The sequence below is a fragment of the Podarcis filfolensis genome, assembly GCF_964270895.1.
Source record: "Podarcis filfolensis genome assembly, chromosome: 12".
Lineage (NCBI taxonomy): Eukaryota > Metazoa > Chordata > Lepidosauria > Squamata > Lacertidae > Podarcis > Podarcis filfolensis.
This window is the reverse complement of record NC_139614.1, coordinates 57,765,239-57,779,426: the sequence shown is the minus strand read 5'-3', so window position 1 is coordinate 57,779,426 and position 14,188 is coordinate 57,765,239. Positions and strand designations below refer to the sequence as shown.

General features: G+C 53.2%; 2 protein-coding genes and 1 long non-coding RNA gene across 9 annotated transcripts in view; 2 read left to right on the top strand and 1 right to left on the bottom strand.

Moving 5' to 3' along the window:
• Nucleotides 1–14,188, top strand: part of LOC310745974 (uncharacterized protein) — a 618,230-nt gene that overhangs the window by 402,672 nt on the left and 201,370 nt on the right. The gene's annotated exons all lie outside the window — the stretch shown is intronic.
• Nucleotides 1–14,188, bottom strand: part of LOC310746292 — a 284,046-nt gene that overhangs the window by 211,226 nt on the left and 58,632 nt on the right. The window lies entirely within an intron of this gene.
• Nucleotides 1–14,188, top strand: part of SMARCD3 (SWI/SNF related BAF chromatin remodeling complex subunit D3) — a 41,725-nt gene that overhangs the window by 17,821 nt on the left and 9,716 nt on the right. For 4 of the 7 annotated variants that reach the window (XM_083579727.1, XM_083579722.1, XM_083579725.1 and 1 more), the window contains exons 2-7: nt 7,009–7,238; nt 9,867–9,909; nt 10,917–11,039; nt 12,078–12,200; nt 12,900–12,995; nt 13,888–13,938. In XM_083579727.1, the coding sequence (XP_083435853.1) occupies nt 7,009–7,238; nt 9,867–9,909; nt 10,917–11,039; nt 12,078–12,200; nt 12,900–12,995; nt 13,888–13,938 (666 nt within the window). The remainder of the gene's footprint in view (nt 1–7,008; nt 7,239–9,866; nt 9,910–10,916; nt 11,040–12,077; nt 12,201–12,899; nt 12,996–13,887; nt 13,939–14,188) is intronic. The other 3 variants (XM_083579723.1, XM_083579728.1, XM_083579726.1) reach the window with 1 other exon arrangement.

The following is a 14,188-nucleotide window of genomic DNA, read 5'->3' as shown; positions in this document are numbered from 1 at the left end:
AGGTAGAAGCCTCCTTGCAGAATTATGCGTGAGTTATAGTCGATTGGCCCGTGTTTCTGGCTCCCAGTAGCAGCAGCCGGGTGTCAAGGGCCGTAGCTCACTGTGATAGCTCAGTCGGTAGAGCAGGAGACTCCTAATCCCAGGGTCCTGGGTTCAAGTCCCAGGTTGAGCAAAGGATTCCTGCATTGCAGGGGGTTGAACTAGATGACCCCTGGGGTCCCTTCCAACACGAGGGCCTGGGATACGTCTATGATTCTAAGAGCACCTGCTTTGTCTGCAGAGTATGTCTGGTTCAACCCTGGCAACAGCTCTAGGTAGGGTTGGGGGAGACCCACTTGCCTGAAATCCTGTCAGTGTTCAGCAATAGATGGACCAGTGTTCTGGCTCCGTATAAGCCAACATCCTGCATTTCAAACAACAAAATCCCCCCTCCCTTTTATGTTGCTGAAATGAAGAAAGCCAGGCAGAAGCGGGCTTTTGTATGGAAGGATTGTGAACTCAGGTCAGTTCTGGCACTGAAAGCAAGTTCCTAGAACATGCTCAGAGGCACCCTGTCCTTTAATTGCATCTTTGCTTTGCTATCTTGGCTTTGGGGTTCTAACAAAAAAACAACAACTAGAAACCCCAAGTGGGTCTGGCAAGCCTGAAATCTCCCTGCCCCGAACACTTGTGCCTCACTTGAACCCAGCACTGCTGAGTGTGAAGACACCCTTCTTTCTGTCTGTGCTGAGTCTCCCAGCGTTCGGCTTCCTTGGGTGATGCTGCTGGGTTCGAGTGTTAAGGGTGAGAGAGGGCAGCAAGCGTTGCTGTCTCCATCCCAGCCATCTCCCCATGTCCCCTCAGGGAGCCTCTCTGTAGCCTCTCCTCTGCTGTGGGTTCAAGGGGGCTGCGCTCCTGTCCTGAGGTCCCTTCTGCAGGTTCCCTCGAGCGTCAGGCAGGTGGGTCAGTGTCGGTCTCACGAGCCCTGGTGCTTCTAGGGGATTCCCGGTGGGGGGGACGACACCCCCTCTGAAGGTGGTGGGCTTTCCTTCTTTGGAGGTCTCTAAGCTGAGAGTGGCGGGTGATGCTGTGGGTTAAGCCACAGAGCCTAGGATCAGAAGGTCGGCGGTTCGAATCCCTGCCACGGGGTGAGCTCCCGTTGCTCGGTCCCTGCTCCTGCCAACTTAGCAGTCCGAAAGCACGTCAAAGTGCAAGTAGATAAATAGGTACTGCTCCGGCGGCAAGGTAAACGGCGTTTCCATGCGCTGCTCTGGTTCGCCAGAAGCGGCTTAGTCATGCTGGCCACATGACCAGGAAGCTGTACGCCGGCTCCCTCAGCCAGTAAAGCGAGATGAGCGCCGCAACCCCAGAGTCGGCCACGACTGGACCTAATGGTCAGGGGTCCCTTTACCTTTACCTTTAAGCTGAGGCCAGATGTCCGTCTGACCTGGATGCCTTAGTTGTGATTCCTGCATTTTAGGGGGTTGAACTAGATGACCTCCCAACTCTACAGTTCTGTGATTCTATGAGGAGGTGGTGTGAAGAGTCCTGCCCAACTGGCACAACACGGTGCCAAGTTTCTGCTAGTACTTGGGGAAGAGATCCCCCCCAAAGGCAAGAACAGTTGACCTCCTGGCTGACTGAGGCATCTCAGCCTCCCTTGTGGGCAGCTGCAGACAACAACAAAAAGTGCCCAGCCACCCAGCTGCTTCCTGAGGTTCTTCATAAAAATGAGCACCAAGATGGAAATGACAAGTGCTGTTAATGCGACAGGTTAGCTTTCTTCCCTGGGGCAAAGGTAACAATGGCTGCCCTGCCCCCCAGTCCTTCATTCCCTCCTCTCAACCCCATGGCTGAATTTCTTAGATTAGGGCATCTGGCTCACTTGGAATACCTGAAATGCAGGTGGGGTTTCTGGTTCCCCCAACTCCAAAAGGGTTGGAGAGGAGAGGGAATGGGGAAGAAGAGGGAGGACTGCAATGTTCATGAGTGGGGAAGGGCAGGCGAAAGAGGCGAGGGCTCTTCGTCCTGGCAAAATGGGGCAGGGAGAGGGTTGTTTGTGGTGGAGAAGGGAAGAATGAGCCTTGAAGGGCTTCCTGCCCTGATTGTGGTTGTATCTTCCTGGTCATGGCTGGGAATCTCACGCGAGGCTCAGTGGATCCGAGCCTGGCTCAGCAAGGCAGCCTTTCAGCCTTACTGCTCCTGACCCTGGAGCTCAGCGGGTGTTTCAGAAGCACAACAGACAGAAACTGTCCGAGGAAGTCAAAAGGGTGGTTCTCAGAATTCATCGCTAATGAGTTGGGTTCAAAACAGATCATGAAGGAGTGTGTGTGTGTGCGCGCACACACACACACACACACACACACACACACAACGCAAGACACAAGTGAGGGCAACTGATGGGAGCTCAGGGCTCTGTCCTGGCTGAGTCACTTCTGGAAGGCTGTGTCCAGTTCTGAGGAAGGAATTGATCAGTTAGTGTGTGTCAAGGAGAGCAACTGGAATGGTGGAAGCTCTGCAAACCAAGTCCTGTGATGGACGGTAGAAGGAGCTGCAGCAGCAGTTCAGGTCTTGCTTGTGGACTTCCATGGAGACGTCCCTGGAAACCCAGTTCCTGCCTTTATCAGAGAAGGAAGTTCTCCTCTGGCCTGGAGAGCCTCTGTTACTCAGGCAGACACTGTTCCAAGCCCAGCTGGGTCCCACCTGGTCTAGCCCTTCATGGCTGCCTCTGGGCCTTTAGGTGTAGATGTAAAGTAAATGAAAGAACTTTGCCCTCTTCCAGGAAGGGGAGGCTCAGCGCATGGCCACCCTTTCCTCTCCCCCTCCCCACAATTGCTGTAGTTTCAGGGGGCTGGGTTAGATGGGCCTTTGGCCTGATCCAGCTGCAGTGCTCGCCTCCTGTTCACGGTGGTGATCAGAAGCTTAAAGGGAGAGACAGAGGTGCATTTCCAATACCGGAAGGGCTGACAGTCACACAGAAGATGGCGCAGGCATGCTGCCTGTTGCTCCTGAGGGCAGGACTAGAACAAAAGGCCAGGTGCAAAAGGCAGGGCAGTCGGGTGTTTTGGATTTTCCAGCTTTCAAATTCCAAAACTGAAGGATGCTAAAAAGTCGTAACATGATTTGGGAAATCAAAATATAGTGTGATTAAATTAATACAATTTAGTTTTGCCTGGTAAGTGAAATGTGCGTAACCTTGCATAGAAATCATAAAAATGGTTGCCAAGTACTTGCAGTTACCGTATATATTAATATTTAGCATTACTTGACATTTTCAGAAGGTAAAATTAAAATTCTTTGGCTTTCCGAAAGCAGTTTGATGTGCTTCTTCATCAAACATAGACTACCAAGCTAAATGTTGTTAAATCATAAATATAATAGCAGATTTTAGTTCCTCACACCCAGAAACGCATTTTAAAGTCCCCTCATGGAAGAATTTTTTTTTTAAGTGTCACTCCCAAAATGACAGGCCGTAGCAGGACAAGGCAGGAGGTCTGTTGGGGCTGGAGATATTTAAGCAGAGGCTGAAGGACGGGTCAGGTGTCAGGGATGGGGCAGCTGCCTCCTGCATTGCAGCCTCTTCTGTGGGGCAGGGATTAGATGATCTCCACAACCTCTTCCGGCTTTGTGATTTCACAAGTATCTGATCCACCTCTTGTGCAGGTTTTTTTTTGGGGGGGGGCAGCTCCATTCAGCACATGCTGGCCTTTAGACCTGGCCTCCCCCGCCCCACAGAAATCCCTTCTGCTTCCTCTGTAATTTTTTTTTTGCAGCAAAACTGGCTCAAAACAATTCATTCCCTTGCAGTCAGGGGAGCCCCTGTGTGTCTGTTCCCATCACCTTTGTGCAGAGGTTCTGGGGCCAAATAGAGAAAACCTTAAACAAACTGAAAGGGTTCCCCCCCCCAAGGGATACAGGAAGGTCTTCCTTAAAGGTGAAGAGCTGGGGGGAAAGTGTGCCATGCTTTGATTTCCATACTTCACTGGCTGGCCGGCCTCTTGGTCTGACTGACGGGCAGCAGCTGAGTCTCCGGGGGGAAGCGGAGGCCTGGGGGCCAGAGAGACAGCAGCAGGTGGCCCTGAATGTGAGGCATGCTTGCAGGGTCAGTTGCTGCCGGGGGTGGAGATGTTTGGCTGGCTGGGAGGGGCCTCATCTCTCCCCCCCCCATGGTGCTGGGCTTGTGGCCGCAACAGGTGCCCTCAGATGAAAGGACCCCCTGTCTGCCTCACAGCAGCTCCCACCCATGGCTCTCTCCGTACGCTGGAGGGGGGTGAGGATGAGGTTTATATCCCTATGGTGCTGCCCATGAACACGGTGCCTGACACAGCAACTAAGGAGAAGAGACAGGTCCCTGCCCCAAGGGGCTTGCAGTTTTGAAGGCTGCCAGGGCAGGGAGGTGAAGGCCAGGACGGTCAAGCCACGGAGGCCGGCTGTGGTGGGCAAGTGGCTCTGTGTGGCCAGGAGGGGTCATGCTTCTCTTTAGTCTCCTTTGCAGTTTGGGAAGTGTTGGCATTGGGGTGGGGGAAGGTGGCTTTGGAGAAATTGGGTGCAAAAGGCTTCAGGGGCCTGGAGGTGGAAAGGAGAAAGGAGGCCAGCATTAAAGATTATCGATACAAACAGTTAAGAGCAGGTATTAAAAGTGTTCAAAGGATGATTGAAATCAACAGTAGTTTAAAAGAAAGAAAGCACATGTAATTTCTCCATGTCTGCATAGGGGTGCCTAAACAGAAAAGTTTTAAACAGGTGCCAAGAAGAGTGCAGTGAAGGTGCACCTGCCTGATGTCAAGTGGCAGGGAGTTCCGTAGTGCAAGTGTGGCCACACTAAAAGATTGGAATGAGCATTATGTGGCACCAGCTGCAGCATCAGTTCCACAGACCAAAGCTGTTCATTAGACATATAAAGGCAAGGCAGTCGCAGAAGTAAACTGGTCCTAAGCTCTTTATGGCTTCAATTGTTTTTAGTCTTTATTTGTTATCTGCCTTTCACCTTGAGGTCCCAGGGCGGGTTACAAACAGTGCCATTTGTCTATAAAAAAAGAGGTGCCAGAACTCACCAAGAATGCCTCCCCCATTCTCTTATCATGGCAATGGCGCCCACCTGAGAGATGCTGGATCTGAGTTCCGGCAGGTTCTGGCTGAAAAATATCCCTGGTTACAATATCCTAATAGCAGCGCCCTCAACTTGGCCTGGAAGCAAATGGGTGACCTGTGCAGGTCTCTGAGCAGAGGAGTTATGCGCTGACAGGGTCTTGCTCCTGTGAAGACTTCCTTGGTCTGAATCAGCTGGGGCAGCTCTTAAACTGCAGGCTCACCCACACTCTGTGGGTCAGCCATGGGGCCACCGACCTCTTCTACAGTCAGAACAACAAGGGTTGCTACTACATCCCCATGTCCTAAATTTTATTATTAAATTTTATTATTTATACCCCACCCTTCTTGCTGGGCTTCCCCAGCCACTCTGGGCGACTCACAGCATATATCAGAACATACTAAAACATCAAACATTAATAGCTTCCCTGAACAGGGCTGCCTTCAGATGTCTTCTAAAAGTCAGTTGTTTATTCCTTGCCATCTGATGGGAGGGCGTTCAACAGGGCGGGTGCCACCATCAAGAAGGCCTGGTTCCCTGTAACCTCACTTCTCACAGGGAGGGAACCACCAGAAGGCCCTCGGAGCTGGACCTCAGTGTCCGGGCAGAACGATGGGGTTGGAGACACTCCGTCAGGTCTACTGGGCTGAGGTCGTTTAGGGCTTGAAAGGTCAGCACCAACACTTTGAATTGTGCACGGAAACGTACTAGGAGCCAATGTTGGTCTTTCAGGACCAGAGTTATATGGTCTCGGCAGCCACTCAGTTACCAGTCTAGCTGCCACATTCTGGATTAGTTGCAGTTTCCGGGTCACCTTCAAAGGGAGCCCCACGTAGAGCGCATTGCAGTAGTCCAAGTGGGAGACAACCAGAGCATGCACCACTCTGTGGGCAGGGAGGGTCACATCCTGCGTACCAGATGGAGCTGGGAGACAGCCGCCCTGGACACTGTGAATGACCAGGAATGGGGCCTTGAGGTCATTGAAGAGAGCTTGCATGTGGCAGCTGCGGGAAAAGGCAAATTCCATGCTAGGGATCGGTAGGAAAGGAATTGAAAATAAAATGCCAATGCCATGAGGTCATTATAGGAATCTATGGCGAAGCCACATTTGGAATAATGTGAATAGTTCTGGTTGCCTCACTTTAAAAAAGATATTGTGGGGTTGGAAAAGTGTTCAGAAAAGGGCAGCCAGAATGACCAAAGGGGCTTGCTTTTCTTTTCTTTTTAGTGTAGGGAAAAGGCAAACAAGAAATGACATGATAGAAGTTTATAAAATTGTGCCTGGCATGGAGACAGTGGAGAGAGGGAAGTTCCCTCTCCTAACACTCAAACTTGTAAAGCTGAATGTTGGAAGATTCAGGATGGGTAAAAGAAAGTCCTTCGCACAACGCAGGGTGAAACTGGAACTCACTGCCTCAGGAGCCAGCGATTGCTTTAAAAGAGGATTAAATTCATGGAGGAGCAGAGGGCTGTCGTTGGCTAAGCCAAGGCTTATTCCCAGGATCAGAGACAAGGATGCTCCTAGGAACCAGCTGATGGGAAGGGCAAGGAGGGAAGAGGCTGTGGGGCTCAGGGCCTGCTTTGGGGCACCTAGATAAGGACACAGGAAGAGCCAGGGACCAGGCAGGGGCCCATCTAGTCCAGCATCCTGTTCTCTCAGGGCCCAACTGGGCCGGCTTTAGGGACCCCAGCACAACCCCTCTCGCCTCCTGCAACCAGCTTGCAGACGCATCCTGCCTCCAGCTGTGGCAGGAGGTGACCTTATGTCCTTTTGACCCAGGAAAGTTGGGCCTCCCCCTATTGCTGCCCTGAGCCTGGATACCTGCCCCACCCCCCCGCCAGGGGAGAGGACCTGCGCGGGCTCCGATCTGCGTGCTGCCACCTCCTGGAGCAAGCGTTCATCTGCGCCTTTCCCTTCTTTCCTCTTTCCCTCCCTCCAGCGTCCTGGGATGCCATCAGGCGCTCGCATGCCCCACCAGGGGGCTCCAATGGGTCCCCCAGGCCCCCCCTACGTTGGGAGCCCTTCCGTTCGCCCCGGGATGCCCCAGGCCGTGATGGAGCCCACGCGCAAGCGGGCAGCGCCCCAGCAGGCGCAGCAGCAGCAGGCGGCGCAGCAACAAGCGCAGCAGCAGCAGCAGGCGGGCGCCGCCACGCAGAACCGGCCCAGGAGGTGAGTGGAGCCTCTTTCCCCTTCCCTGCGGTGCAGGATCCGGCAGCCCTCCGCCCCAGGAACCCTCAGGCTTCCGCTCAGCTCCCTGGAGGACGCAGCCTGCCTCTCCGTGGCAGCGCCTCTCTCCCTCCCGGCGCCCTTTCAGGATCCGACTCGCGTTGCGCAGCTGTCCTCTCGCAGCTCCGCGCAGGGGAGGAGGCCCCCTGGTGGTTGGTGGGGGGGGGATATGTCCGGCCGACTCTCGCCTCCGCAGAGCCCTTGCCGCTCAGAGAAGCTGGCGGAGCATCGTCGCCCCCACTGTGGTTTGATCTGTATGCCGCCTTTCCAGAGCTAAAACTGCGTTCAAGGCGGCTCACAACATGGAAGGGTTTGCCTGATTGCTAAAGTAGGCATAAACAATAAAGTACACAACCAAACTGAACTGTTTCCGACATAAAGCACAATAACATTTAAATTAATATACAAATATTAATATTGATTTACCTGTCAGGATAGGGGTCAGGGGTCTGAGGCTTGGGGTCTGAGGGGCCACCTGCAGCATTTCCTTCTGTCTCTTGGGGGCCACTTGGCCAGCCTTGGGCTACGGAAGGGGGTCTCCTCCTCTTGGCCTCTGTGCCTGTGGAGCTGCAGACAGCCTGCGGCCGAGCAGCCCTGCCCTGAAGGCAGAAAGCCCCTCCCTGAGCAAAGGCCTGGCCACTTGCTTGACCTCCTCCCTGGCAATGGGGGGGGGGAGTGAGCTGGACTCCACTTGGGAGAGGACTTGGCCTGAGGGGAAGAGAGAGGGTGAGGCAGGCTGCAGCCCAACACTGGAAGACTCTCCAAGGGTCTCCGAACTTCTTGCAAACTGCCAGGTGTTAAGCAAACACATCCGTATTTATGGAGGGATGGAGTGAGTTTACTTACCTGCCCCTTTTCCACAGTGAGCTGTGCCCAAAGGGGTTCACAGCATGCATCCAGAACCTCTGAAGGCAGAGTGTTGGAAATACAAATATGAAAAACGCAGAGCGTGGCAGTGAATTCAAACAATGGCAAAAAGCAGCAATTTGGCAAGCGCACAATAAATTCAATATTACAAAAAAAACAACCCAGCCCCAACAACCTAAGTGCATAAACACAAAGTGTTAAGCCATATCTGGTGACACCCTTGTGCAAAATATACAAATATATACAGTTGTGGCAGAGCATTCCGGATGCTGCCTCTTGACCTCCATGATGCCTCACACTAAAGCCCAGGCAAGTCTATTATTATTATTATTATTATTATTTATTACAATTCAATATTTATCTAATTGCATATATCTAATTTATCCCTGTCCTTTTCCTTGACAGGAACTCCAGGCAGCCTATAAATAAAAATAAGAACAGCTCAAAACATAGGGGAAATATCATTAATAACAATTAAACAATGGCAGATTTAAAACTATATAATCCATTAAAGACATACAGATAAGTTACAATAGAAAACAGCACAGCACCAGCCCTTTTCACTATTATTATTATTATTATTATTATCCATAAAATTTATCATAAAGAATGTAATAAAGGGAAAAAAGTATTGATAAGTTCATATTTTCTTTTTATAAACTGCTTTGAGGTTTTTTTCTTTTCAGTCAAGCGGTGAATAAATTTTAGGTAGGGGAAAATTAAGTCTATGAAATAAATAATAAAATAGAGTCCTCCCCTTCCATTTTATGGGAGGCAAATGGAAAGAGGGAGATCTGCATGTGGAGGTCTCTCATGTTTTGCATTTTGCGGGTTTCTGCCCAGGCTCTTTGCATGTTCAGATGGACAGCCCTGCAGATCCCACCTTCTTCCTGGAAGGAGCTCCCTGACTACTCCTGAGCCACCCCCATGCCACCCTCACCTTCTTGGTCCCAATCCACTGCTCCGGATTTCCGGAGGTCTGGGGGGGGGCTGCTGAGGAGACCATTCCTCGGTACCAGCTGCCCGTGGGGTGGCCCCCAGAGGAGACCTGCGGGGCCCTTCCCTTCCTGTGTTTTGCTGCCAGGACGTTTTTATTTAGGGGACGGGGCTGAGGGATGGTTGTACATGGCCACTGCTTTCTGCCAGGGAAGCTCTCGCTGCAATTCCTGCACTTCCAGGGGTTGGACTAGATGACGCTGCCATTCTCTGACTCTACGATGCTGCCAGTTGTGAGGCCTCTGCTGGGTTGGTGCTGGCAGATGGGTCATCTAGTCCAGCCTCCTGCAATGCCAGGGCTCAACTGCAACTCGAGGGTGGGGATTGAGCCAAGCGAGCCAAGCTTCCGGGGGCAGCAAAGGCCCTGACTGGGAGAGGTGTGGATGGGGGCCCCTTGGCAGCCTCTCATGTGGCAGGTCAGCAACTGAGGCACTTGCCAGGCTGTGTCTGTGCCACCCTTGGCAGACAAGCAGTCCTGTGCCCTCTCTTCAGTCAGGGCAACCTGGGGTGGGAAAAGGCCCTGGCTTCGGCCACAAGGACCCTCCTAGCCAAAGGGGTGGGCAGGTACCTCCTGAGAAGCAGAGCCGGCCTCCTGAGACTCAGGGTGGGTGGTGAGGGGAGACCCTCCAGCAGAGGATAATTTAGCCGGTGACCTGGGCTAGTTGCCTTGGTAACGTGTGTCTTCCCTCCCTTTCAACAAACCTGCAGCGCCAAGAGGAGGAAGATGGCTGACAAGATTCTCCCACAGAGGGTGAGTTTCTTTCTTTCCCGTTTTGCTTCCTCATCGGACCCTGACGGGCTCTCCTCTCCATCTGAAGGAAGGTCTGCTGGCTCCTTGTTGTGGGTGACCTGGAGCCAGCACAGCAAGAACTCCTCCCTTGCAGGGGGTCAGGATGGATGACCCCTGGGGTCCCTTCCAACTCTACAGCTGAATGATGCTAGGAGCCCACTGGTTAGGCAGGCCTGTGAGCAGGTGGGTGTCTGTCTACCTGCCTGTGTCCCAGGTGGGAGGCCTTTCGCTCACCTGAGCACTGCCCTCCCTGTGTTCTGCGTGTGTCAAGTTAAAGGGAAGCACAAGCAAATCCTTCTTCTCTGGCTTCACCTTTCCCCTCCCTCCTGCAAGGATTCATGCACATTTAGTGGTGAAAGTGCTTCCTTTCCCCCCTTTGAAAAATATTTAAGTGAAAGTATTCCAGTGAGTTAAAATAAATAAGAAAAGGGAAAAAGAAAAAGGTTACATTTTAAAAAAAACATTTTTAAAGGCAGAGGAAAAGAACAACAACAAAATAATCAAGGTTACAGAACTATATAGTATTTATGTAAATGGATAATCTTATTGTTTCCCTCCAGTATTTGTTGCTGTGGTTTCAATAAATATCATTAAGTTTGTCCATGCTTCCTCCAGAATCCCTTGACAAAGCCTTGCGGTGTTAATATTTTGCAGGTCACTTAGAGGCATTTAGAAGCAAATAAACCTATGCATAAATGCCCCCCTCTGCATTGGGGGGGCATCTTCCACCTCCTTGCTTCTGGCTCTGCTTCACCCTCTGGAAAGGAAACTCTTCCTCTGCACGAAAGAACCTGCTTCCTCCTGAGCCTGGCCAGGGCTCCACCTAGCCCAGCTCTGACTTGCAGCAGCCCTCCAGGGTCCTTGCCCAGGCCTGTTCCCTGACATTCCCCCCCAAGAGGAGAGGGGTTGAACCAGAGACCTCCTGCAAGCCAAGTGGGTCCCTCTATGATGCTCTGCTCTCTTCCCAGATCCGGGAGCTGGTGCCAGAGTCTCAGGCCTACATGGACCTGCTGGCGTTTGAGCGGAAGCTGGACCAGACCATCATGCGGAAGCGAGTGGACATCCAGGAGGCCCTGAAGAGGCCCATGAAGGTAGGAGCAGATGGGCCTCCCGATGCTGGAGAAGAGCCCAGTGCAGTCCCCTCTGATGTCGTGGACTGGCTGGACGCAGAGGAATGGGGGTGGGTGGGAACCAGCTGGGGAACCCTCCAGGGAAGAAGGTTCGGAGCCCGGGAAGTGGTGGTGGATCGACAATGAATGGTCAGATGGAGAAGATTGGGAAGAGGAGGAGGTGGAAGCTGAAGAGGCAACAGGGTTTAGTGAGGAGGGAGAATCTGTAGCAGAGAGAAGTTCAGGCTCAGAGGCAGAAGCGGAAGGCAGGCTTCAGCTTGTAGTTACAGTTACAGAGAGAAGTGTGGCTTCATCCTCTGTGAGGGATGAGCCCATGTGCTGCTGGCTGAGAGCCGGAAGAGAGCAAAAGGCAAAATGGAGAGAAGGGATCAAGAGAGAGAGATGGCTGCATGACTGACCCTTTTGTAGTGTCTGCCAGGGTCACATCCATCTACCTGGTCACGTGCAGGGGGAGGATGCTCCAGACCAGGTGTGACAGGAAGTCCTCCTGGCTGGAGCAACATTCCCCTGTATGTCCATTCTGGGCAAACAGGAAATGTTGTACTTGACTGCTTCAGTGACGTTACATCCCACAAAGAGGCATGAGTGTCTCCCCCTCCTGCGACAAACTCTCCTTCCAGTCTGTCTCCCATGGAGAGGCGTGAAGAGGGCGAAGGAGAGGTTGGTGTCATGCAACAGTCTCCAGTTGCTTGGGGAAACCCCCGGAGAAGAGGGGTCTTAGACGGCTGTGGGGAGCTGGGGACTTGGCAGCTGCTTCATGGGAGCAAGATTTGCCAGAGCTGAGTTGCTGTGCTCATGAGGCCTGGCGCTCCTGTGCAGATCCTGGTTTTAACTCCAACTTGCTCAGTGTGATTTACTGCTGGCTCGCTCCTGTCATCTGAGCAGGCAGGAAGGGGCGGGGAGGAGGCGCCTGGCCCCACCCTCCGGAGGTGCCCCACTGAGCAGGAGCCTCCCTCCTTCCTTGCCTCCCCCCAGCTCAGACTCTCCTCCCTCCAACAGCAAAAGCGGAAGCTGCGCCTTTACATCTCCAACACCTTCAACCCGGCCAAGTCGGACGCAGACGACTCAGACGGCAGCATCGCCTCCTGGGAGCTGCGGGTGGAAGGCAAACTGCTGGACGATGTAAGCTCTGGGCAGGCGGACTTACCTGCTTTCACATCTCTCTGTGGGGCTGGGGGAGAAATCAAGCTGAGCCACTTCGCCAGGTGGGGCAGCTTTTGGGGAAAGCAGCTGAGGGACAGAGGATGAGGGAAACCAGGGCTGCAAGAGGCACCTGCTGTGGACCTCAGTTTCCCTTGGAGAGCCAAGGCAGTGGGCTCCTGGTTCACTCCTGGAGTGAAAAAGCCCAAATGTGAGGTGTAGAGGTGGGGGGGAGAAGGGGAGGGGCCAGGGTCCCGGGCAAAGCAAGGCCACGATCCCTTGCAGCAGTGCGTGTGTGGAGCTTGCTTGAAGGATGAGGGAGGCAGGGCCAGAAGAAGGGAGAGGAAGGGGTCCGAGAAAAGGAAAATGTTTGGGGAAATGTCCCAAGCCAAAGGGGCAGACATGGTGGGGGAGAAGGAGTCCCCAAAGAGCATCTGCTGGCGGCCTTGGGACTCAGTGGGGCCTGGATGTTGTTCCCAACCCTCTCTGTGGGACTGGGAGCCACCTCTTTCCTCTCCGGGGCCTCATCCCTTGCTCTTGCAGGGGGTGGACTGGATGACCCTGAGGGTCCCTCCCAACTCTGCAATTGTAGGCTTCTTGTCGGCCTAGAGACCCTTGTGGCTCCTCGTTCCCTGTGGGAGGTTGCCCATGCTCTGACATCTCTCCCTCCCGATTCCACAGCTCAGCAAGCAGAAAAGGAAGTTTTCCTCTTTCTTCAAGAGTTTGGTCATCGAACTGGACAAGGACCTGTATGGACCAGACAATCACCTGGTGGAGGTGAGTGGTGCCCTCGGTCCCAAGTAGGAAGCAGGCCCTGCCTGGGCAAGGCAGAGGGAGCTCCTCCCCATCCCTGCATCCCATTGCTGCATCCCATCTCCCAGGTGGTCCCTCCAGTCCCACCAGTGATGCTGCCTGTGGCCATTCAGACAGGGATGGCACCTTCTCAAGCCCTCTTCGTGTGCCCAGAAGAGCCAGCTGGACCAGGCCAAAGGATGCCACCCAGTCCAGGGTCCTGGCCTCCCAGTGGCTGACCAGATGCCCCAAGGGGAAGCTCAGGATTCCCAGCCACTGCCGTTCAGAGTCATGTTTGCCTCTGACCCTGGAGGCATCTCTCATAACTAGGAGCCCTTGGCAGCCGCCTCCTCCTCCTCCTCCTCCATGAGTTTGCCCCCTTAATGCCCTCCAAGTTGGTGGCTGCCATTGTCGCCACCTCTTGTGGGAGTGAGTTCCACAGTTTAACTCTTTGCTGCTTGAAGAAGCCCTTTCCTTTGCTTGTCCTGAACCTCCCAACATCCGTCTTCATCGCCCAACACCCGCAAGTTCCAGTCTCATGGCAGAGGGAGAAACCCTTTCCTCTCTTCTCCGCTTCTCCAGGCTGTGCATAATTCCAGACATCTCTTCCACGCCACGGCTTCCTTCCATCTCCTCTAAGCTAGGAAGCCCCAAATGTTGCAACTCTTCCCCCTAGGGAGAGTTGCCCCCATCCCCTCGTGCATCTCGGTCGCCCTTTTCCAAATCTTTTCCGGCTGTAGGACACCCTTTTTGAGGCCAGGGGACCAGCACTGCATGTGGCCCCACCAGAGATTTGCATAATGGCGTTATGATATTGGCGGTTTATTTCCATCCCTTTCCTAATGACGCCCAGCATGGGATTCACCTTTTTCCACAGCTGCTGCACACTGGGTCGAAATCTCCGTCAAGCTATCCACTCAGAACCAAGGTCTGTTTCCTGGTCAGTCCCTGCCAGTTCAGACCCCAGGACCGTAAATGCGGGAAATTGAGATTTTTGTTTTTTGCCCAGACACAGATCACTTCACCCTTGTTGGCACTGAATTGCATTTGCCCCTTTACTGCCCATTCGCCCAGTTTAGATACATCGTAAGAACACCGTGCCCTAAAAAGAGCTTGCAGGATCAGGCCAATGGGGACCCATCCAGCCTCACATCCTGTCCTCATAGTAGCCAACCAGA